Raw genomic sequence first — 25,622 nt, 5'->3', positions numbered from 1 at the left:
GGAGTTATTTCCATGCACAGCTAAGCTACAAATGATTGCTTTTCATCTCTCTTTATCAAAGAAGAAGATGCTGCTCAACTCACAGTGAAAGAAAGGTTAGTTGAGATAATTGATGGGCTAAAAATTGACTAAGAGGAGATATTAGCTAGGATATCTATATTTAAAGTTGATAAATCACCCGAATCAACAGGAATACATCCAAGAATACTGAGGGTGGAGGTTGTGGATGTACAGACCATTATGTTTGAATCCTTCCTTGATCTAGGAGTGGTGCCTGCGCCCTGGAGAACTGCAAATATGTACATGCTTGTTTTTGTTTGTAAAAAGGGATTTATAATGACTGTGGGACACAGATTGAGGGATTTGAACAAGAAGCGGAGGAGGAAGGTGATGAAGATGGCCTAATGGTCCTCCTGCTGGACTGTTAATCCAGAGACTCAGATAATGTTCTGGTGACTCAGGTTCAAACCCTGTCATGGCAGATGGTGGAATTTGAATTCAATAGAAAAGAATCTGGAATTAAGAGTCTACTGATGGCCGTGAATCCATTATTGGAAAAACCCAGCTGGTTCACTAATGTCTTTTTGGGGAGGAAACTGCCATCCTTACCTGTTCTGGCCTACATGTGCCTCCAGAAACACAGCAATGTGGTTTGCTCTTATAATAACAAGGCAATAAATGCTGGTCAAGTGACTGACAAGCATTTTCCATTAAATGAATTTTAAAAGAACTTCTTTTATGTGGTGAGTGGCAATGATTGGAGTTTTCTGTCTTTGAAGACAGTGGAAGCAGAAACATTGAATGATTTCAAAAGGAAATTGAATGGACCTGAGCAAAATAAACATATAAGGCTAGAGGGATAAGTAGGTGTATGGGATTGCTAAGATTTCTTGACAGCGTGCTGACCTGGATGCTTTGGGCTGAATGGTCTTCTTATATGCCATAAAAATACCAGTGATTCAGAAGTCTCCTTTGTTTGAAATCCTCAAAGGTCTTTCTAGCCTTCAGTACATCAGATTAGGATTCAGTTTGCCAGTTCTGGCACCCAATAAGGATCATGACCTCAATCATAAGCAGACAGCGATTATTCCAGAACTCCAGAGTATCTTCACAAGAAATCTTTCCATGTTAATTCCTCTGGAAGTTGCAGGATCAATTATAAATATGCTGTCACTTCTCAATATTATGGCTAAAAATCTTGAACCAGATCAAAAATGAGTCCATGTGATAAAGGGCCAAGGGGTTTTGATCAGTTGAACATGAACAAATAATATCCATGTGAAAGATATCCCAGAGCATGTTTTGTTTTGATCTATTTATACTGATCAGCTAAATTATGTCAGTGGCATGATTAATATTTTCTGTTGTGCTATGTGGTATATATAGCCAGAATATGAAAAGTGTTACTTTCACACAGAGAATGTTTCAGAAGCAGTTTGGAAACATCCTTTGCTTAGAGGAGTGCATGATCTCATCAGTTTTGAACAGATCCACAGATGGTTCTTAGCTTTTCCACAGCCGCCTTCAGGGCTGGGCAAATTGTGGACTTTTCCACTGCTTCAATCAGGATTGGCCCTGATATTGGCTTTTCCAGTCTGTCCTTCAGTACTTGTGAAGTCACAGATTGTTCATGGCTTTCTTCAAGGCTGACTTTTCCAATAAGGCTCCTGCAGCTTTGTTCAGCTTGTTCCTTTTCACAACAGGCGCCAGAGTATGCTGCTCCACCTAATGGACTCAGGAAGAATTGAGAAAACTCACTGTGGCTTGAAATAACTAACACAAGATAAAGTGAGGCCTTGGTTTTGTCAAAATGGAATTTTAAACATATAAAGCTGGATATTACCATTGAGACCTGCTCCTGGAAGAAAAGTCTACCAGACGCTTCATTACTATGCTCATCAGTGCCTTCTTAACACAGCCACTGCATTGCATCTGGTTTCTAGATTTCTTGAACTATTACTGAGTAGGTATGATGATGACCTGCATCATTTTATTAAGTTCCACTACTTAAAGGGACTCTGCAAGAATAAGAATTGAAATCTGCATTTTGACACAGCTAGACCTTCATAGCTGAGGAGGTGGGTGGGGGGGCAAGGAGGCAGTATCTAATTTGCTCTCACGTGTCTGGAAATGGAAAAGCCTGCAAACAGAGATTCTGTTTCTCACTGCTGGAAGAAGGAACATAGCTTCAGAGAGTGAGCAGGTGTGTTTGGAAGTGGCAGGAACTGTCAGCAACAGGAATATAGTGTGTGCTTTTGGGTAGTGTTATAAGAGGTTCAGTGATCAGGACAGGAAAATGGCCCAGCACAAGCCCCTCACTGTGCCTTCTTGCATACCCCTCCTCATGCTAACAAACCTGTAAGTGCTTTCACCGCTCTGGTGATGTTAGGCACCTTCTCAGACCCCTGTTTAACTAGCCACCACTGATACACCCTCGTTGTAATATCACAGTGATTTGGCACATTACCACCAGTGTCAAGAGTGTTGTGCTAGAAAAGCACAGCAGGTCAGGCAGCATCTGAGGAGCAGGAGAATCAACGTTTCGGGCAAAAGCCCTTAATAAGGAAGAGTTTTTGCCCAAAATTTCGAATATGCTGCTCCTCGAATGCTGCCTGACATGTTGTGCTTTTCCAGCACCACACTCTCGACTCTGATCTCCAGCATCTGCAGTTCTCACTTTCTCCTGGTTGACATTACCATCAGTAACAAACACGATATCAAGAAACAGTTGGAGATGCTGGATATAGCAAAGGCTGTGGGCCCTGACAATATTTCAGCAATAGTACTGAAAGACATGTGCTTCGGAACGTGCTGCACCCCTAGCCAAGCTGTTCGAGTACAGCTACAACACTGACATCTAACCAATAATATGGAAAATTGCCCATCTATGTCCCTGTACACATAAAGCAGGAAAACTCCAACCTATCCAATTACCACTCTATCAGTTTCCTCACGTTCAGTTGTAAAGTAATGGAAGGTGTCAACAAGAAGCAGCACTGCTCAGTTTTGGTTCCACAGGATTACATAGCACCTGACCTCATTGCAGCCTTGATTCAGACATGGACGAGATGAGATTCAGACATGAGGTGAGATGAGAGTGAGTGGCCTAGACATCACGCTTCATTTGACTGACTGCAATATCAAGAGCCCTCAAAAAATTAAAATCATTGGGAATCGGGGGAAATCTTTCTGCTGGCTGGAGTCATGCCTGGCATAAAGAAAGATGTTGAGGTTGTTGGCGGTCTGTTATCTCAGCACCAGGACATCTCTATGGGTATTCTTTTAGGGTAGTGTCTTTGGCCCAACTATCTTCAGCGCTTCATCATTGACCTTCCTCAATTGTAATATCAGAAGTGGGAATGATTACACAATGCTCAGCACCATTTTGGCTTGTCAGATGTGAAAGCAGTCTGTGCCCAAATATAGCAAAACCTGGACAATATCTGGGTTTGGGCTGATAAATGGCAAGTAAAATTTAAACTACACAAGTGTCAGGCAATAATCATTTCTACAAAAGAGAATCTAACCATCATTCCTTGGTGCACACAATGACATTACTATCTCTGAATGGTTCAATAGCAATATTCTGAAGATTACCATTTACTGAAATTGAACTGGTCTAATCATAGAAATAATTTGTCTAGTGATGCAGGTCAGAGGCTAGAAATTCTGCATCGCCTGATTCCCTACAAAGTGTCCACCATCTACAATGTACAAATTGGGATAGTGATGGAATTTCCCTAGTTGCCTGGATGAGTGCAGCTCCAACAGCACTCAAGAAGCTTGACATCATCCTGGGATAAGGATGCCCACTTGGTTGACACTATATCCACAAACTCTACAACACACACACTCAGTTGCAGCAGTGTTTACCATCTAAAAGATACCCTGCAAAAGTTCAAGTCTCCTTAGACTGCACCCTCCAAACCCACGAGCACTACCATGAGAAAGGTGGCAAATATCTGGGAACCCCTTCACCTTCAAGTTCTACTGCAAGCTATTCACCATTCCGACTTGGAAATATATCACTGTTCCTTCAGTGTTGCTGGAACAAAATCCTGGAACTCCCTCCCTAAAAACATTTGGGCTCTATCTACAGCAAGTGGACTGCAGCGGTTCATGAAAACAGCTCAGTACCTGCTTCTCAAGAGCAATGAGGGATGGACAATGTATGCTGGCTCAGCCAGTGATGCCTATATCCCATGAATGAATAAAAACACAATGCTATCTGGAAGGACCTGGAGGCTAAGAAAGTAAATATTGTAGTGTCCTGACCCACCCAATTCAAAGTCGTGGAAATGACTTCAAAGTATTGAGAATTACCTCCACAGCAATGAAAACACACTGTCAGCCCACAGAATTTTTCTACAACCTTTACTTTGGCAAGTGTACAGGTGACACATTTTTGCGTTTAAAACTTTTTTGCCAATTTGTTCTCTCGACCATATGAATTCCTGCTGTCCTTTCACCTTGTTTTTCCTGGCAAGTTCCATGAGAAAGCCCTGTGCACAGAATTTAAACCTAGATTAAAACAGCAGCTAATAATTACTTAACAGATGTAAGTGGCAGCCCTATGGTGGTTTCCCACTATCTGAATAACATGCTTGGGTTACAGTTTCAGGTTGACGTGTTTTGCCAGCTTCCTCATATACTGGTAGTTTTGCTGTTTAACCTGCCACCTGCATAGAAATCCACACATCTTGGCAGCTTTACATTCCAGACTATCTGAAATAAAAGCTCCTCCTTGTTTATTGAATTGGGGGTGTTACATGAATCCATATGATTGGCAGTGAATAAAAAAGCCATTTTCAACTTATTGCTAAGCGTTAGCTGCTATATTTCAATTGAAAGGGTCATGTAGTTTTAATTACAATGGCTGCTAGAAACCCACTTCTGGAGAGAGATCTGACTTTAGGATTACGTATTTTGCTCAATAAGATTGCTGAGATGCTGCAAATGTATTAAGACATCCTAGTTATGTAATTATATGGATAATTTACCTCGCCCAAAATTCTGATGTTCATCCTATAGGTCACTTGTGTACAAATGCTTTCATGCAACCAAGTATATTGAGTGTTTGCTGGCAATGCCATGGTATATTCCTAATTGTGAATTACACAATCCTGATTTGTTAAATTAGATATTTAGCTTTATTTAAATGGAAGACTGGATAGGATGCTGATGCAAGAGATGGGCAGAGTGGTCTGGTTAGGTTTGCGACTAGGCTTAGAAGAAAAGGATGAGCTGATGAAAGGTTTGGAATTGTCTGTTAAAGAATAATGGATAGATTGGCAAGTTTAAAATTAATAATTTCAGTTGAAAAACCTTTGTTTAAACAAAATGTTTTTACACCTGTATAGCATTAATTGAGAAACTAAGGAGAAAGGGAATTTAGTAAAGAAGTAGAAATTAGGACTGCTTCAGAAACTCACAATAAACTATGCTTTGCAATTTTATTTTATTATAAATTAATGAATTTCAAATTTCAGCACATCTCCTGTGAGGTTTCTCCCAATGCCTCTTCACTGACCTCTGAGTTCTTCTTTATTTTATAGACTGTTTTTGAAAGAAACTGCCTATCAGATGACTGTGCTGCTGATCTGCAACTTCATGGCAAGCTGCTTTTATCCAGGTATGTTGTGTGAATCCTATTCTAGGTGCCTCAGTTCTTTGAGCAGCAAATTAAACTGTTCAACATTGCTTTTCATTCAGTAGAATTGTGAGCTGTTTGTTGGCTCCAGCTTATCCAGAAGTAAAAACTTTGTTATTATATATAATGAATTAAATGAAATATTACAATTAAGACCTTTAATGCTTGTTTTCTAATAAGGTTAAGTTTTTGCAGTAAGCAGAGAAATATAGTGCATCAGTGATAAAAGAAGAGAGTGTTGAAGATGGTGTATAGTGTGCCAGTCTAAGGGGTTGATTTGTCCTGGATTTTGTGAATTACCTTGAATGTTGCTGGAGTTGTGTAGACTGAGGTAATTTTAGAATCCTTCACCGCCATCCTGATTTGTCTTGTAGATAGTGAACAGGATTTGGAGTCACAGGAGATGACGTACTTGCCACAGTATTCCTAGCCTCTGGCCTGTTTTTGCAGCCACAGTATTTATATGGCTAATCCATTACAGTTTCTGGCGAACAGAAGCCCCCAAGATATTAATAGTGATGGATTCCATGATGATCATTCCTTTGAATATCAAGTGATGATAGATACTTTTCTCTTGTTTCAGATGGTAAATATGTGCTGCATAAGAACCACCTGGCTCACTCCGTCATTCAATAGGATCATGGCTGATCTTTTTGTGGCCTGAGCTCCACTTATTCACCCTCTCACGATAACCCTTAATTTCTTTACTGTTCAAAAAATTATTATCTTAGCTTTTAAAACATTCAATGAGAAAGCTTCAACCACTTTACTGGGCAGGAAATTCCATAGATTCACAGACCTTTGAGTGAAAAAGTTCCTCCTCAATTCAGTCCTAAATCTCCTCACCCTAATTTTGAGGCTCTGTCCTCTTGTTCTAATTTTTCCCACCAGTGGAAACTACCTTCCTGCATCTATCTTATCTATTCCCTTCCTAATTTTGTATATTTCTCTAAGATCCCCTGTCATTCTTCTAAATTCCAATGAATATAATCCCAATTTACTCAATCTCTCCTCATAAGCCAACCCCCTCAACTCTGGAACCAACCTAGTGAACCTTCTCTGCACCCACTCTAGTGCCAGTACATCCTTTCTCAAGTAAGGAGACCAAAACACACACATTATTCCAGGTGTGGCCTCACCAGCACCCTGTACAGCTGCAACATAACCTCCCTGTTTTTAAACTCATTCCCTCTAACAATGAAGGACAAAATTCCATTTGCCTTCTTAATTACCTGTTGCACCTGCAAATCAATCTTCTGTGATGCATGAACAAAGACACCCAGATCCCTCTGCACAGCAGCGTGCTGCAGTTTTTTACTATTGAAATAATAGTCCTTTTTACTGTTATTCCTACCAAAATGGATGACTTCACATTTATCAATATTGTACTCCATCTGCCAGACCTTTGCCCCTTCACCTAAATTATCGATATCCCTCTGCAAACTTTCACAGTCCTCTGCACACTTTGCTCTACCACTCATCTTAATGCCATCGCAAACTTTGACTCACTATATGTGATCACCAACTCCAAATCATCTATGTAAATTGTAAACAATTATAGTCAAAACACTGATCCCTGAGGCATGCCATTAGTCACTGATCGCCAACCAAAAAAAAGTACTCCTCATTTATCCCCAGTCTTTGCTTCCTGTTAGTTAACCAATCCTCTATCCATGTTAATACATTGCCCATAACGCCATGCACCTTTATCTTATGTAGCAGCCTTTTGCATGGCACCTTCTCAAATACCTTTTTCGAAATCCAGATACACCACCCCTACTGGATGCTTGTTGTCCTCTGCGCTCCTAATATCTTCATAGAATTCCAATAAATTAGTTAAGCATGTCCTGCTATTCCTGAGCCCATGCTGCGTCTGCCTAATGGGACAATTTCTACGTAGATATCTTGGTATTTCTTCCTTGATGGTATATTCAAGCATTTTCCCCACTACAGAAGTTAAGCTAACCAGCTGATAATTCCCCATCTTTTGTTTCTCCTTTTTTAAATAGTGTGTCACATTTGCTGTTTTCCAGTCTGCTGGAACTGCCCCAGCATCCAGCGAATTTTGGAAAATTACCATAAGCGCATTTGTTATTTCTCCTGTCATCTCTTTTAGTACCTTGGGATGCAGGGCCAGGAGACCTGTCTACCTTCAGCTCCATTAGCATACCCAAGACTAACTCTTTCAGGATAATGATTGTTTCTATATCCTCACCTACCTTAGTCTCCTTGTCATCAATTACTGGCATGTTTTTCGTGTCCTCAACTGTGAAGACCAACACAAAATATCAATTCAATTCCTTGGCCATTTCCTCGTATTCCCATTACTAAATCCTCTTTCTCATCCTCGAAAGGACCAATGTTTACTTTTTTTTTTGTTTTGTATATTTGTAGAAACTGTTGCTATCTGTCGTTATATTCTGAGCTAGTGTTTTCTCATAATGTATCTTATTTTTCTTCATAGCATTTTTTGTGGTTTTCTGTTGATCTTTAAAACTTTCTCAATCTTCCAGTTTCCCGCTGATCTTGGCCACTTTGTATGCCTTCACTTGCAATTTGATCGCCTCCCTTATTTCCTTAGAAACCCATGGCATCTTACCCCCTTTTCCAATCACCTTCCTTTTCACTGGATATACTTTTGCTGAGCACTTTGAAAAATTGCTTTGAAAATCCTCCACTGTTCCTCAAATGTCCCACCATAAAGTCTTTGCTTCCAGTCTAATTTAGCCAACTTCTCCCTCAATCTTTTGTAGTTTCCTTAGTTTAAACACAGGATCCTGGTATTGTATTTTATCTTCACTTTCTTTCTGTTTTCTAAATTCACCCATACTGTGATCGCTCTTTCTAAGACGATCCCTAACTATGAGATCATTAATTATTCCTGTCTCACTGCACAGGACCAGATTAGGTTAGGCAGCTCCCTCACTGGTTCCATTACGTTAAAACTATCGTGGATATATTCAATGAACTCATCAGCAAGGCTGCTTTGATGGACTTGGTTCAACTAATCAACATGAAGATTAAAATCTCCTGTGATAACTGCTGTACCATTTTTACAGGCATTATTATTTGTTTGTTTATTGGCCACCCCAATGTGATATTCTTATTTGGTGGCCTATAGACAACGCCTACCAGTGACTTTTTCTTCTTCAAATTTCTAATTTCCACCCAAATGGATTCAAACTTATTCTCCATAGGACCTATATCATCTCTCACTATCGTCCTGATGTCATCCATAAATATCAGAGCTACGTCACCTCCCTTACCTTCCTGTCTGTCTTTCCAATTAGTATGATACCCCTGTATGTTTAATTTTTAGCTGTGGCCATCCTGCAACCATGTCTCCATAATGGCTACTGAATTATACTAATTCAAGATGATTTTTGCCGTTAACTTACCTACCTTGTTTTGAATGCTATGAACATTTGGGTAAAGTGCCCATATACTTTGGCTATTGACCAAGTCTTGCTGCATATAGACATGTACTGCTTCAGTATCTGAGAGGTTTTGCACAGTGAACATAGATTAAACTTTCCCACTTCTCACCTAATGATGGAAAGAAGATCATTGATAAAAGAGCCAGTAATGATTAGACCTATCCTGAGGAACTCTTGCAGTCATGTTCCAAATCCAAGATGATTGACATCGAACATCCACAACTATCTTTCTTTATGTAAGTATGATTCCAGCTGGTGGAGAATTTTCCCCTTGATTCCCATTGTTTCCAGTTTTGCTCAGGTTCCTTGATGCTATACTCAATTAAACAACGCTTTGATATCAAAGACAATCACTCTCACCTCACCTCTGGGGTTCAGTGCTTTTGTCTATGTGGGAACCAAGGCTGAAAGAAGGTCAGGAGCTGAGTACCCCTGATGGAACCTGAGCTGAACATGACTCAGCAAATTATTGCTGAGCAACCGTCATTTGATAGTACTGTCAATTATGCTTTCCATCTTTCCTTTAATGCTAGTTGATAGTAGACTGATAGGGTTGTTATCAGGTGCTTAGTTATCACTTGCATTTGTGTATAAGGCATAACTGGACAATTTTCTGTTTGCTGGGTTGTTGTCTGTACTGTAACAAGTTGGCTTTGAGCACACTGTTTCCGTAGCACAGCCCTTCAATAAGATCATCAGAATGTTGTCAGTCCCTGTAGCCTTTCCAATATTCAGTGCTTTACAAATTTCTCTTGATATCACATGGGATGAATTAAATTGAGTGAATGTGATGCTGGGATCTCTGGAGGAGGTTGATCTACTTGGCTGTTCTGGCTGAAGGTGGGACTCAAATGCTTCAGCCTTGTCTTTTGCACTGATGTGCTGGACTCTCCTGTCATTGGGGATGGGAATATTTGTCAAAACTCCTCCTCCTGTTAGTTGTTTCATTGTCTACCACCATTTAGTTTGCAAAATATGTATGAGGGTGTCTTCTCAGCAAATTACTTTGCACTTACGTATGCTGCTGCGTAGATTGGGAGAATACCACAACTTTTCCTGAGATGTGCAGATGTCAAGAAGTCGACAGTCTCAAATGCAGATGATGATGATTCATAGATATGGCAAATGTTAGGCAATCTAATCGAATAAATAATAACAATGGATGAGAAAAAAAGGGCCACCAATCTCTACCTTCCTTTTCTTTATAAATATTCCTTCTTTATAATGGGCAGAAATGGAGAAGTTGAATGTTAAGTAAACGCAAGTGCCCTTCTGCAGTTTAAATACACATTCATGGAATAAAAGGGTTTCTGTGGTAGATTTCTTTCTTAGCGATTTAAATTAAAACAAACTTAGATCTATACATAAATGGACCATAAAATAGTTCTAAATGTCAGATTTCCTCAGCAGTGCTTATTTTGACTATTTCTTACACTATTCATGACCAACGTTTAGCAGGACAAGTGACGATCGTGAGCAAAAAAGACATTCACTGAAATATTATGTTGCTTACTGTTTGTGGTAATTTTCAGATTTCGGAACATGCAGGTTTTGCTTCACTTACACATTTTAATACTTAAATGGGTTGTAGGTAGTTTTTGAACAGAGACTATGGAACTGCATATCTCAATATTAAATCAGCTCACAGTCTACTGGCAAGAAGCATTTTTGTTAAAAACTATGGCATATTTGTTCAGAGTTAACACAGTTGAAGTCATTCATCACCTTAGATATTGTTTGTTCTTTGTTTGATAATGCAGTCTCTAAGAACTTACAAGATGGAGAATTGGCATATATTTAATTATTGGTCCCTTCAAAGCAGACAGAGCTTCTTGTCCTGCTGCCTTTAATCTATAAATCTGGGTCATGAAAGAGGAGAGGTGCACTGAAGATTCCATCTTTTACATCATCTGTTTTATTAAGGAATGAAAGATAGATTTGGGGTTGCCATGTCAAAGGAGAAGGATCACAGAGGATGAAACTGAGAAATCAATGGCCTCATTTGTTTAAGAAATAATTAAATATACGTGTGTGTGTGTGTAAAAACATAAGCTTTTTCATCTTGCAAACAGTTCCACTGTCAATTAGAATACTATAGGACAGTATGACTAAAACTGAAGCTACTTTTAATCTCAAATGTTAAATCCTTCTGGCTACTAAGAGAACAGAAAGGCTTTGTAAACCTGCTGTGCAACCTTTTGTGTAATGCAGAACAGATGCAGGAATGACTTGAAGACAGATTGTATAATATGATTGGGAAGTTAGGGTAATGATAAACTGAATTCTTTATTCCTGCTGCGGCCCAAAGGCCCAGTAAAATTGCAATGTTGTGGTTGATTTGAACTCGTCTCCACCCTACTTCCTGTCCAATTGGGAACAACGTATAGGTGGTGTTAAAATTGTCCTGAGGTTGTCCCATTCCCAGTTGGAAATATTTTAACTTCTCAACTTTGACATCCTGGAAGTCTTTGAAAGAGAAGGAGACTGAACTTGCATCAGTATTATGGTGTGTGACGACCCTTTTAATGATTAGTAGCTTTAAGTTTAATTAGGTCAGCTCAATTGTCAATTTCACGATTGGTTTTGAAAATTAGTTATTTTGCAGGATGAGAGTATTGCTGGCAAGGTCAGCATTTAATTCCCATTCCTAAATGTTCTTAAGATAGTAATGAAGTACCTTCTTGAACTGCTACAGTCTGTACTGTCTGATGTAGCTACTCTTAGAGGCCTATTATGGGGAAGTTTCAGGATTTTGACTAAGCAACATTAAACAAACCGTGATATATTTCCAATGCTGGATGGAATGTGACTTGGTAGCACCACTCTTGATCAAGCTGGCTCTGTCCTGAGATGCACAGCTGTCAGAATTGGTGTTAGAACCAATAAGCACTTTATCTTGTCCTAGCTGACATGCAAATGTCTATTTATGTAGCTGCTAACCTTGTGCTTTATGATAATAAAGATTTTTAATTTGGAAGGTGCCGTTAAAAAAATTTGAGTCAGTTTTAGATTAGATTCTCTACAGTGTGGAAACAGGCCCTTCAGCCCAACAAGTTCACACCACCCCTCCAAAGAGGGACCCACTCCCCTGCCCTACATTTACCCCTGACTAACACTGTGGGCAATTTAGAATGGCCAACTCACCTGACCCACACATCTTTGGTTTGTGGGAGGAAACCCACACAGACAGGCATGTGCAAACTCCACACAGACAGGCAGGAATCGAACCCAGGACACTGGCACTGCGAGGCAGCAGTGCTAACCACTGAGCCACTGTGCTACCCTATTGTTGCTACAGTGCATCTTGTAAATGGTACATGCTTTGCTGCATTCTTAAGCTAGTACTGATACCAGAAACATTAAAATATTTCTTCTTGGAATATCTATACATATACTCTATCTGTTGTTGTTAGATCCTTATCCTTATATAAGGCTCTTTCACCCCTGAAGAACTGTAACACTGTCAGTTACATCTGTATTTTGGAGATAGCAATGTAGCTCTCTCATATAATGTCTAAAATTGTACCTTCTACATCCATCTTATCTGTTGTTTCTCTTGACCCCTTCATTTGATGTCAGAATCACATCACCTGTGACATCATTATCATTTGTTGATTGAATTATATCAATTACTGTCACTGTGTACTGGTGGTGAGGGTGTGACTACGAAGCTGATTGGGAAGCTAGTCAAGCAGACTTTGTCCTTGATTATATTGAGCTGCACTGATCTCGGCTAGTGAACAGCATTCAATTATACTCCTGACCTGTAGCAGTGAAAACACATAGGAATTTGAAAGGAGAGCTGCTTGCCACAGAATTCCCAGCATCTGATGATTTTTGTAGCCACAATTTTTATTTAGCTGATTGAGTTACATTTCAAGATGTTGATGGTAGTGAACTTGAACATCAAGAAGTATTGTTTGTCTTTCTCATTGGAGATGGTCATGGCCTGGCACTTGATTGCCATAATGATTACTGAGCAGTTCAAGTCTGAATATAGTACAATTATAACAGTAGGCCTGAACTGCTTCATTATTTGATGAATTGGGAATGAAACTCAGTGCTGTGCTGTCACCAGTGAATATCTCCACTTCTGACCATATGATGAAGGGAGAGCCATCAACGGTTAGACCCAGGACGCTTCCCTCAGAATATTCTGTGTGATAATAAATAAAGTAGCCATGGAGGTCAGATGCTAGGACCCTCGTGGTAATCTTAGCTGGTGCTGTTGGCATCAGTCTGCATCACATACCAGCCAGCAGAGCTAACTGACCCTGCCTACAATGATAGCCTGGGACAGAGATGCTTGGCCCCTAGAAACCATAAACATTTTCCTTCATGTTAGTAATGACTTAACCATAAAGCTTGCCCCTTGATTTCCAATTACTTTAATTTTACTTGTGCATTTTGGTTCTGCACATGGTCAGATGCTGTCTTGATATTAAAGATAGTAATTCTCAACTGTTCTCTTGAATTCTGCTTAATTGCCCATGTTTGAACCAAGGGTTTAAGAAGTTTGGTGAGTGTGTTTTTCTTGATAACACTGTAGACAATATTTGCCATTGTTTTACTCCTGGTTGAGGGGTGGTAACTGGCTAGATTGGATTTGCACTGATTTTTATGGACAAGACATATCTGGGAAATGTTCCACTTGTTTGGGTCGATGCCAATATTTGTTAAGTGGTCTCATACATCCACAGAAGACTAAAGCAAAGTCAGTTCACAAGAGCCAGCTGGTTTTGAGCATCATTAGTTCATTAAAATGTTATAGGACCAGAAAATAGTCTTTTTTACATTTTGGATAAGTTTGTAAGTTTGAAAAGTTTTCGACTGAATAGCATGACACTGTTGCGGTGCTGTACAAGGTAGTGAATGGCAAAGAACAGTGTAATTATCTTATTCTAGGTTATGTTTCAGTACAAGTATTGAATTGATTTTAATACTGTAACAAGAAAAAAAAATTTAATTCTCTGTTTAAACTGATACTGCTTTTAAACTGCTATTCAACACTTGAAGGTTAAGAACACTTAGCTGAATAAAGTTTCCATGGCAGACAGCACATTGAAAGTTGACACTAAAGGATAACTTTAATACAGTATACAGATAATATGGTTGTATCATGATTTTTGCTTCTGTGCTCACCAGTCTATGACTCTCTGTCTTTAAAATATGAGGAGAAATTTAGAGGCTGGTCTAGGCTGAAGCTGATAGCTTCTGTTTAGACATTCTTGATGGGACCAGCAGAAAAAGAAAGTGCTCGATTATCTTTTGTAATTCCTACTCCTTGCTGAAAGATTCACATTTTACCAAAAGAAGTTCTTGGTCCATTTAAATAGTGCCTTAGTTTAACATTTCTCCAGTGGAGATAACTATCAGTAGTGCTAACTGGATTTCCCAGGTTAGGATGGCCTATGATGCCTTAGGCTGGAATTTAATGTTGATGACTGAGAAGTGTTTCACCAGCTGGCTGGAGAACAGATATTACAATGGGGAACTGGCAGCCTCTGCCTGACCCTGTATCCTGAGGGAAGTCTTGTCATTGGCCAGTTAGGTGCCTATTGGGCACTTAAATCAGATCTAAATGTTTCTGATATTGCTTGCTGCTCATGTAGCAGCCACACTTCTGGAAAGGGACTGATTATATTTGGTCCACCAAGATGTACCAATTGTTGAGTAATTCCATTGTAACACCAAGAGTAGAAACACTATTGGAGGATTATGATGTAAATTGAACTTGCTGCATACACCTTCACTTTCTTGAGTTCACTACCCAGAGGCAGATCGTTGGTGATGTTTAACAAATCACAGCGAAGTGCTAAGATTCTTTTACCATGGATAGGATGATGAGTACCCCAGGAACAGGGTTGAATCCTATACTGTTACTGTTAGTCTGACCTACACACTAGTCATCTACCAACTGAGCTAGCCAGACCCCTGAATGTACTTGCAATGGATCAGTCAGCAATGAGCAGTGGATTTACATAACCTGTGTGACACCAGGTTAAATTGAATCGTTTGTGCTCTGACTTCCTTTGAGGCTTCATAAGTCATTGTTGAAGACTTGTGTATAAGAAGCAAGATGATATTTAATATAAGCTGGGAGTTTCGCCCAACACCCTGAGAGCTGGCACAAGTCCTGCATTGTCTCTATTAAGGAAGGGCCACCATATTAAGGACTATCCAAGCTCTTAATTAGACAGTAACAGGCCTTTCCAGGATGTCAGCAGTTCTATTTACTTTGGACTACATTTTTCTTGTTCACTTGGACAAGGGCATTGCTGGCTGGACCAGCATTTGGCACACATCCCTAGTTGCCCTTGAGAAGGTAGTTCAAGAAGCTGCCTTCTTGAACTGCTGTAGGTAAACAGACAATGCCTGCTTTTATTTATTTCTTCAGACCTTGTGGCGATTTTTACAACAGAATGGTTTTCTAGACTATTTCCGTTATGAGTTAATTACATAGCTATGGGTGGAAATCATATGTAGGTTAGATCAGGTAAGGACAACAGTGACCTTCCCCAAAAACCGTTCATAAACTGGTTGGGTTTGTCCGACAAAATAACAAGGTTTTCACCATCATCATTAGACTCTGAATTAAACTCCTGTACTCTTAATACCAGATTTTCAAATGTAAATTCCACCGACTACTATGGCTGGATTCTGGGTCTCTGGATTACCAGTCTAGCAATAATAATACTCGGCCATTGTCTCTGCATTGCAAGGAGCTGTGCAACTAGGTGATTGTTGCTGAGAATGATGCCAGTTTATGTGTGTCCTTGTATCAGTACACTTTTAAGAGACATGCTCAACAGTATCATCACTGTATCATAGCATGTGGCATGAGGGTATAACTATCTCAGACTTCATCTTCATTGGGGCCAACTGAAATCTGGCATGCTCCTTGCAGCATGCCAGCATTTGTAATTTTTATTATTTAATGTTACTCCACATAAATAGTTCCACTTTAGATACTTAATGTGCATAGTACTTACCACTTCAAACAGCAGAAGAAGGCACAGTTTAATCTTCTGTGGTTAAGTCACTTCAAATAGCATAGAACAGTGGGAAAACCGTTTATAATATATTGCCATTCTCAATTGTTCAGCTAATTAAATTATTGAATTTTCATGTTTTTCAGTCAGCTGTTCTGCCAATTTTGTTCAATAAACCCATTCAGTCTCAGAGCTTGCCATATCACTGACTGTTAGTGTTTTTGCTTTGCAACCAGTGTGGGTTTGGTTTCAATCTGGATTGTTTTCTTTGAATATCCATGTTTTTGCTGTTAAGTAACAAACTGCTATCCCATGGAAACTATGATTCAGATATTCTATTGTGATCTCACACAAAAGACAAGTTTTTCTTTGTGGTTATTTGAACTCTGGTGTCAGGCTGAAATGGAGGTCAGGAGCCGCAATGTGAGAGGAAGTCAGTCAAGATTTTCCCAGAGTGGCCAATTAATCACCAAAGGGCAGGCTGCTGTCCAATTAAGGATAGTGAGCGGGCTCCTGAAAATAGGGAGCAGTAAATTGTATTGGCAAGTAAGCAAGAGAAAGAAAACTTCAAATTAGAGGAGGCCTCTCTGCAACTTATTTTTACATTTTGTTGTGTGTGTGTGTGTGTGTTGGCGAACCGACAAAATCTTTACTAGAGCAGCCTTTGGCTGCTGGGAGGATCTTTTGGCCAAACTGGATCACAGGCACATGGTCTGCTGCTGGGTGGTTGCCTCAAGGCCCCTGAATTAGCTTCAGCTGCCTAAAGGAAACGGGAAGACATTTGAAAAATCTCAGTTGCCTTCCTTGACCTGAAGTGGCCCCTAGTGAGCAGGATTGGCAATCCATTGCATTTAGATGGCTAGTCCTACAGTCATCCATGTGCTGCCCCCTCACTCTGCCACCCACCACCCCAAGCAGGGGTTGGGGATGGGATGGAGACAGACATGCACGCCAGTGGCACTAATGCTAGTGTGCATCCACCTGTTAATTCAACCCGAGAGTAGACTAAAAACCAAGCTTCCGAATGGAGTGACTTACATGGACTTGTATTTTTTAATCAGCACTTTTATAATTTTAGTCAATCTCTTGTCTTTGTGCTATGTGGTGACTTCATATTATAACTGTAAGTATTACTGCTACCATTTCCTACCCCACTTTCTTTTCGAGCTGAGGCTTGTAAAAACTAGGCCTAGCAGAAGAATAGTTGGGACTGCAGACAGCTCCAAGTCCATTTTGGTATAGGTCAGTGATGAGTTATTCACATTTACTTGTATAGACAGGACTAAGCTATGAAAGTCTTCATTTGGAAGTTTAGAATTACTGGAATTTCTCTGTTGGGAGTGATTATGTTCAAGTTTGGAATAAGAATTCTACTGTTCCTGAATGGAGTCATATTAATTATGTTATTACTCTAAATATTCAGCCTGATACATTAGCCACTTTGTACTTATGTTATACACAGTTAAATAGTGTAAGATATAATAACTGTGATTAGTTCAGCTTTTAATTCTGACTAGAATGAAGTATAAATGATTAAACTACTGTGATACCATGTCAGATTATCTTGGAGCCAAGCTGAATCCAGAGGCCTTTGAAAGTGGCTGGAAAATCTTGGCTCTGCTAGATATCATTTTTACTGGCAGAGGAAAGAGGTGGGGCTTGAAGTGCATGGGTGTGAGGCACTGAGTTGCTGAGCAGTTGAACTTTGTGCTGGGGTTCAAAAGGACCCAGTTTTCCCTTTAGCAGCAGCCTCAACCCGCAGTGTGGGATCCATTGATTTATGATGGAAGCTTCAATGTTTTCAGAGGGCTCATATCAGCTGCAACTGCTTTATACAGAGCTCTGAAAGCTAACATTTTAAATGCTGAAGTGTTAAATCGAATACAAATATAAAGGTTCATGGCAGACCAGAAGGGAGGAGGCCTGGGTGGGAACAGAAAAGGGTGGTAGAGGAATTGTGAAAGAGGAAAGACAGATCTGTGTGGCCATTCTGGGTTCAGGAAGCCAAGTAGAAGACAGGACAGACTGTGAGGCTTGCTGTTGTAAAGGAAGGAGCACAACAAAATGGGCTCAGCATTTTCCCATATGCAAAAATACACCTTGATCAGCTTAGGGCTATTCACAGTCCTTAATATTTTCAAGCAACAATTTGTATTGTTTTCATTTGATATGTTTATTTTCTGTTTAGTCAACTTTGAAGGTAGTAGCTTGTGGGTTTGAACAAAATCGTCTTTATACTTGTTGTCCACAAAATATTTGCACATCATTAACAAATATAGTAGTGATTCTCAGTAGGACCGAAGGGTCTGTTTCCAGGCTGTAAATCTCTATGACTCTATGAACACTCCTGGTATGGAGCCTCACTTGATGGCAGACCAGCTCGGAGAAATCGCCAGTGCACCTGATTTTGACTCATTTAATTATGAGCCCACTAGATTTCTCCTCATATCACCACACGATCCCCATTCTCCTTTTCTGAAATGTGTGAATAAGGGGGTAGTAGTGTATATGTGTGTGTTTGTGCATTTATGTGTATGTACATAGGAGAGAGGGCTACATGGCAGTCACTGGAAGATAGGAGTTATAGCTGTGACTGAGCAGCAAGGTTCTGCACTAGCAATGAGACCTAACTAAATTCAACTCCTGCAGAATGTTCAGAAATGATCTGCACTAAATTCTATCTTCCATGTATAATATGTTAGAGAAAGATTAAGTTGAAATGCATGAGATGAATGGTTTGCAAATGGTGTTGTTTGTAGGATCCTCAGTCAAATAATTTTTTAATTGCACAGCTCCACGCAAACTGTAATGCTAGATAATGCTAAAAAATCATATTGCAATGATCCTTTTAAAGGGACCAGCTATTTACCGACTGATACAAGTGAAATGTGTTTGCTTCTATTGTGGCAGGACCACAAGGAGATGAAAACATGGAGAAAATCAGAGGAGCGGTATGGAGCAGAAGCAGTGGGGAAGTACACCAGAAGAGCAGGATGACAGAGACAGTGGGAGCATTGTGGGGTGTAGGTTAATTAGAAAACAAGAGCAAGCAGAGTGGGGAGTAGCAAGAACCGCTAATCAAAGGAACACAAGGGATATGGGAGAGGAAACAAGTCATGCTGTGTTAATTAGCCATTGATCAGATGCTTACATTGACCATGCTGCCTTAGGTAATCATTGCCATTGCCACCCATTAAAACACTGTTTAAAGTGTAAGATGTGGTTGATCTTATCCTAGTCTCAGATATACCTTTGGGAGAGATAAGGTTCCATTTTAGGGAGGTCATGTACCCTTTAGGATTGTCAAAACTAGGCAAGACTGTGTGTATAATGAATCCGTTAGAACTGCCAATGAATTGTCAAAGATGTCAAAATCTAAAAATCCATTTGAACTGTAAAAGCTTTTGAGTGAATAATACAATCAGTGCTTTCTAATTCTTTTTTTGACATAACCCATTTGTTTATCACAAATGGATACATGGTGCATATGAATTTTACAATCTAGCATTTTTACAGTGGGATGCCTGTTCAGTACAAACTGATCGACAGCTCCAAGTATAGAATATAAATGTTTGCTTTTGTAAGAGATTAGATTAATCAACTTAAATGTATTGAATGTTTTTGTATACATGGCAAATGTTTCAAATGGTGATGGCCAGCAATGGATACAAATTTGTTTTTATCACCATGATTCCTGGATACTAGTTGAGTTGGCATGAAGAAGGTTAAAGGCAAATGTGGTGAGCAGGGCATGGGTTGCTATTATGTCAGCATTGATACTTTTAAGGGCATGGGGTTATATGGTTAAGTGGGTAGGGGCATGAGAGGAATGATGGGCCATAAGCAGTGATGACTGTGAATGTAGGATGAGCATAAGGTGGCCGTATGAGGGGTTATAAGGGTTGGAGTAGAGGACTCTTCCATCAATTGAATATAAAACTGTATCTTGATGTTGAGGAAAATGCTGCTTCTAAAGTATTTCACATTTACTGGATATAATACACTGTCGTCCCCATCCAATTGTCTGATGACCATAAGTGTTTTCTCACTTCTTGCAGTCTCTCTGGTTTTGCTTAACTGTCCTCTAACTTTGAGACTAAGCCAGCTACTTTGCAGTATTTCCTATGGTCTTATCATTTCCTATGTATTATAGTTTAAAGAAGACATTTAAAAGTGAAATGTAATTTAGCATGAATTATGTTACTATTTAACAGATATTAGTCTTATTTGACAGCATCATAATACTATAATTCAGCGAAGGCTCAGATGTTGCTCATAACATAGGTTTGTGAATTCACCTTTTGCCGCTCAAATGTTGATGTCTGTGTTGTATCCCACATCTTGCGGCACTCTCTGTTGATTCTGAGTGGTACAGAATGATAATCCATTTCTTTTCCTTTTCAGTATTGATGAGCACAAGCCTTACTTAGCATTAGGAGGAGTGAAGAATATCTCTGTGAATGTAACGGTTCGAAATGCAGGAGATGATGCATATGACACTAATGTTTATTTTAACTTCACTGAAGAGGTCTTCTTCATCAAAATGTGGCAGGTTGGTAAACAATCTTGAACTCATAAGGCTCAAAATCTTTGATCTGCCTTTTTGGAACTGAAGCCCAGACTAGGGCCATTAAAACCCATGTTGTTCTACCAGGTTTTTGAAGTTTAGCTATTTATAGAAGGGTGTTATGGGAATTCCTGTGGCTTCAGGTTTATTTTGGTTGTAACTTATAGCATAAAGTCTGTCAGAGACCAGGATCAATAACAGCAGTTTGGTGATTCAATTCCTTTGGTGTCTCCCTTCATTTCAACAAATCAGAAGGGAAATTGCATTGATGGCAACAAAACAAAGCTTTCTGACTGTTGAGTTCAAATCTTATATTATGAGGAAGCTTGTGTGGCTGAATGAGATACAAGATTAAGAAAAAAATTTTCCATTCTACTGGTTTTTAGTTATGGTTCCGTAGTGCAGCTGTATTTTATCAGATCTGTTCATGTTGAAGTCATGAATCCTTGTTCTTTTTGCATGTTTCAATTTTTAATCCAAGACTTCACTTTGGAGCAAGTTAATTTCAGACACATTTCCTCTGGTTCTGTAGTTATAGCATTGGTTAAATGACCTACTCGCATCAATTATTCTGAATGCCTCTCTAAACTAAAAGCAAATTATATCCCTTCAACAAAATAAGGTCTCTGAACTAATTTCCATAAATTAGAGCCTACATGATAGCAATCATTCCAGGTTGTGCATCATTAGCACTTTGAAAGTACCAAAAATATTACAACTGTTGTATCAGAGAACTACTTATTAAACTTTTTTTGGAAACTGTGAAAACTGTAGTGTCTCAAGCTTTTCATTCCTGTAAGGAGACATCTGAAAGGCAACCTTGCACTAATGTAAGATTCTAAATAGTATCAAAAAGATAAGTATAAAAAAAATTACTCTGTAATAATTTACAAGCATAGAACACAAGTAGCAATGAGTAAAAGATAATTTTAGAACAGATATTTGAACACATTCCTTAACAGAATTGGGTCTCTCTGTTATTTGTTATTTACATAAATGATTTGGATGTGAATGTACAAGGCATGATTAGAAAGTTAGTGGATGTTACAAAATTGAGAGATATCATTGATAGCAAAGTTGCATTTTAAAAATTACAGAGGGATTTTGATCAGATGGGGAACTGGGCAGAGAATTAGTAAATGCAATTCAAAACAGATAAGTGTGAGGTGTTGGAAAGTCAAATCAAGGTAGGACTTATGCAATAAATGGTAAGGTCCTCAGAAGTGTTGTGGAACAAAGGGACCTAGGAGTACAAATACATAATTCATTGAAAGCGGAGTCTCAGATAGATAGGATGGTGAAGAAGTTATTTAGCACGCTGACTCTCATTGGTCAAGGCATTGAGTATAGGAGTTGGGATGTCATGTTACAGTTGTATAAGTCTTTGGTGAGGCCGCACTTGAAGTGTTGTGTACAGATTTGGTCACCCTGTTATGGGAAAGACACAGTTAAACTGGAAAGAGTGCAAAGAAGATTTATGAAAATATTGCCAGGACTGATAGGCCTGAGTTATAGGGAGAGGCTGGCCAGGATAAGACTTTATTCCTTAGAATGTAGGAGAATGAGGGGTGACCTTATTGAGGTGTATAAAATTATGAGAGTCATAGATAAGATAAATGCATATTGCCTTTTTCCCAGGGATGGGAAATTGAAAACTAGAAGACATAGATTTTAGGGAGGGGAAAATTTAGGAAGGACCTGAAAGACAACCTCTTCACACAGAGAGTGGTGTGTATATGGAATGGCTGCCAGAGAAAGTGGTTGAAGCAAGTACAATAGCAACATTTAAAAAGAAACATTTGGATAGGTACATGGATGGGAAGGATTTAGAGGGATATGGACCAATATGGGCAATTGGAACTAGCTGAGTGGGCACCATGGTCAGCATGGACTTATTTGATCCAAAGAGCCTGTTTCTATGCCTTATTATTTCTATGACTCTCAAATTGTCTAGTGAAGGCAATAGGTTTGAAATCATTTGAGAACCAATTGGATGCTCCATTGATGTATCATTAGTGTTATTCTTAATCAATAATTGGCCTTGCTGGCCTATAATTAATCTTAATAAATGGTTACTCAGGAATTCTGGTAAATCTACACAAAACTCCCTCAAGATTAATATACTTTTCTTAGAGAGTAGGACCTGGAACTGTTCATGGTACTCAAGGTGAGATCTAACTTGGGCATTGTATAGCATGCCATTGACAACCGAGTATTCTAGTCCTCTAGTTGTAACAACCAATGCTCCTTTAGCCTTTTGGATTACCTCCTCTTCTTGGTCATGCCATTTTGATGATCTAGTTAACTGACTTTGCAAGTCTCTTTGGGTTTTCTGTTTTTTGAGGCTTCTCACCCATTTAGAAAGTACACTGTTTTACCATTTTAGATACGGAGTAGTTAACCTTGCATTGACTTATGTTAAAGCCCATGTGCCACATTTTTGCCAATTCACTTAATCTGTCAATATCAATTTCTAATGTAATGCTTCTATCTATACTGCCATCCATCATTGTTTGAACAGTAACTTTCCAATCATCTGAGCCATTAACAAAAAAAAAAGTTGAATAGGTTCTTGAACATATTTGCTTGTGGGACATTACAAATCAGTTTGCCAATTGTAGTATCTACCTTTTAATGTATACCTATTTTGTTTCTTGCTGCATTGCCTATATGCTAATCAGATTAATAATTCACCTTCAGTTTCATGCAGTTAAACTTTGCAACAGTCTTTTATGGGAGATTTTATGTCAAACACCTTTTTTGAAGTCCATATAAATAGGCATTGCCCTACACACCACTATTACCTTTTCAATACATGCTCATTAAGCATGAACAAGCATTTACAAATCCAGATTGGCTCCGTTTGATAAGATGAAAGTTTTCAAGGTATTTAGTCACATTATCATGAATTAGAAACCATTAATTTTCTGAAACAAATTCTGTTATTCCTCTCTCTCCTTCCTTAGTTGCATGTATAATTTTCCAGTTTAAAGCATGGTTTCAGAATCAAGAAATATGTACAATATAATGACACTTCCTAAGCCAGCAACAAATTCTCCCCTGCAACAGCAGCATTTACCTGCATGTCCTGAAGAGCCCAAGGTTGCCTGAGTGTTTTATGTATTTTCTCAGTGGTTACTCTTTCTTTGTTACCTTCCTAAGTCTAGCAGATTCTATAATAGTTACTCATCTATCCAGTAGATATGAGAGGTAACATTGGGAATCCAACTGGATGATGGCTGAGCAAATCAGTGTAATTTATTATAAATCTGTTGGCCCAAGCTGCTAGAAATATTATACATGTACTCTGGAAGTCTTGCTTTAAGCATGTCGACCACTGCTTTGCAACACTTGCTGGAATAAGACGTGTAGAGACAGACTTTTTATTTACTGGAGCATTGAAGGTTGTGTGGCGACCTTATTGACATTTAAAAAATCATGAGGGGCATAAACAAGGTGAATAGGACAAGTCTTTTCCCCAAGGTAAGGGAGTCCAAAACAAGGGGGCATATTTTGAAGCTGAGAGGAAACAAATTTACAAGGGACCTGAGGGGCAACTTTTTCACACAAAAGGTGGTTCATGTGTGTATAAACTGCCAGCGGAAGTGGTAGTTGCAGGTACAGTTACAACATTTAAAATACATTTGAACATGTACATGAATGGGATATAGGCCAAATGCAGGCAAATGGGACTAGTTTAGTTTGGGAAACTTGGTCAGCATGGACAAGTTGGACCGAAGGGTTTTATTCTGTGCTGCATGACTTTATGGTTCCACAATGAGGGACCTGCTCACGTCTATCCCTGGTTCCCTGCTGAGCAGCTAGTAAGGAAACATCAGGTTTTTCAATTTAATTCTGAGCCCCATCTCTTTAAGAGCTATTGATTCACTGTTTATCCTGTCCTACAGATAGAGAAGGCTATCTTCACATTAGCTAATCTGTGTAGAGAGTTATACGATGAGTATTAGGGCCCTCCAAGTTCTCACAAAACACAATTGATTTTGAATATTATTAAGGGGCATAGTTTTATTGATGTCCTGATCAAATAGTCAGACTTCTGTCTATTGGTTGGTGACAGTGGGACTTAACATTTTATCTTAATTGTCAGCTTAATTTACAATGCATTAGTTTATGAGTGATCTGATTGCCTAAAAGAAGAGACTGCTGAAGTTAGGCTGGTATTGCTCATTTCCCGCTGTCTGTTGGTACTGCAAACTCAAATCAGATATAAAATGAATAGGACTGGGTTCAGGGCCATGGTTTAAAGTCAAGCAATGACAGAATAACCAAGAATAACCATGAACAATGTGTTGTAATCCAGCGATGGTGAAGGAACAGCAGTGATACAGTTTCAAGTCAGGATATTGCGTGGTTTGGAGGTGAATCTGCCAATGACGATATTCCCGTCTATCTGCTACACTGGTTCTTTTAGATGCAACAGGTTGCAGCTTTGGAAGGTACTATTGAAGAAGCCTTGGAAATTATTGCAATTCATCTTGTACATAATACACATTGCTATCATTGTATGTAGCAGTGAAAGGAGTAAATAATTATGTTGGTGGGTGAAGCCCGCATTAATAGAGCTGCTTTAAAAACAGAAAACACTGGAGTATCTCAGCAGGTCTTGCAACATCTGTGGAGAGAAAACAGATTTTGCGTTTTTAGTTCAATAACCCTTCTTCATTCTGAGGAGTCTTTGAACTTGAAATGTTAACTTCCTTTCTCCACAGATGTTACAAGACCTGCTGAGTTTCTCTAGCATTCTCTTTTTTTAAATTTCAGATTTCCAGCAACTGTAGTATTTTTCATTTGTAAGAGAGCTGCTAAGAGCTCAATGTTGTTGAGCAGCTTGAGTGTTACTGGAGCTTTGCTCATGCAGGCAAGTGTATCGTGCTCCGTCACAGTTCTGAGTTGTGTCTTGTAGATGGTGGACAGGTTTTGGGGAGTCAGGAAGCACATTACTGTGTAGGATCCCT

At 39.2% G+C, this 25,622-nt stretch overlaps 1 protein-coding gene across 1 annotated transcript in view; it reads left to right on the top strand.

Moving 5' to 3' along the window:
- Window positions 1–25,622, top strand: part of itga9 (integrin, alpha 9) — a 385,198-nt gene that overhangs the window by 245,331 nt on the left and 114,245 nt on the right. The window contains exons 17-18 of the mRNA XM_072571044.1: window positions 5,556–5,632; window positions 20,484–20,631. Coding sequence (XP_072427145.1) covers window positions 5,556–5,632; window positions 20,484–20,631 — 225 coding nt within the window. The remainder of the gene's footprint in view (window positions 1–5,555; window positions 5,633–20,483; window positions 20,632–25,622) is intronic.

The sequence above is a fragment of the Chiloscyllium punctatum genome, chromosome 5 (assembly GCF_047496795.1).
Source record: "Chiloscyllium punctatum isolate Juve2018m chromosome 5, sChiPun1.3, whole genome shotgun sequence".
NCBI classification, from domain to species: Eukaryota; Metazoa; Chordata; class Chondrichthyes; order Orectolobiformes; family Hemiscylliidae; genus Chiloscyllium; species Chiloscyllium punctatum.
This window is presented reverse-complemented; position numbering and strand designations above follow the sequence as displayed.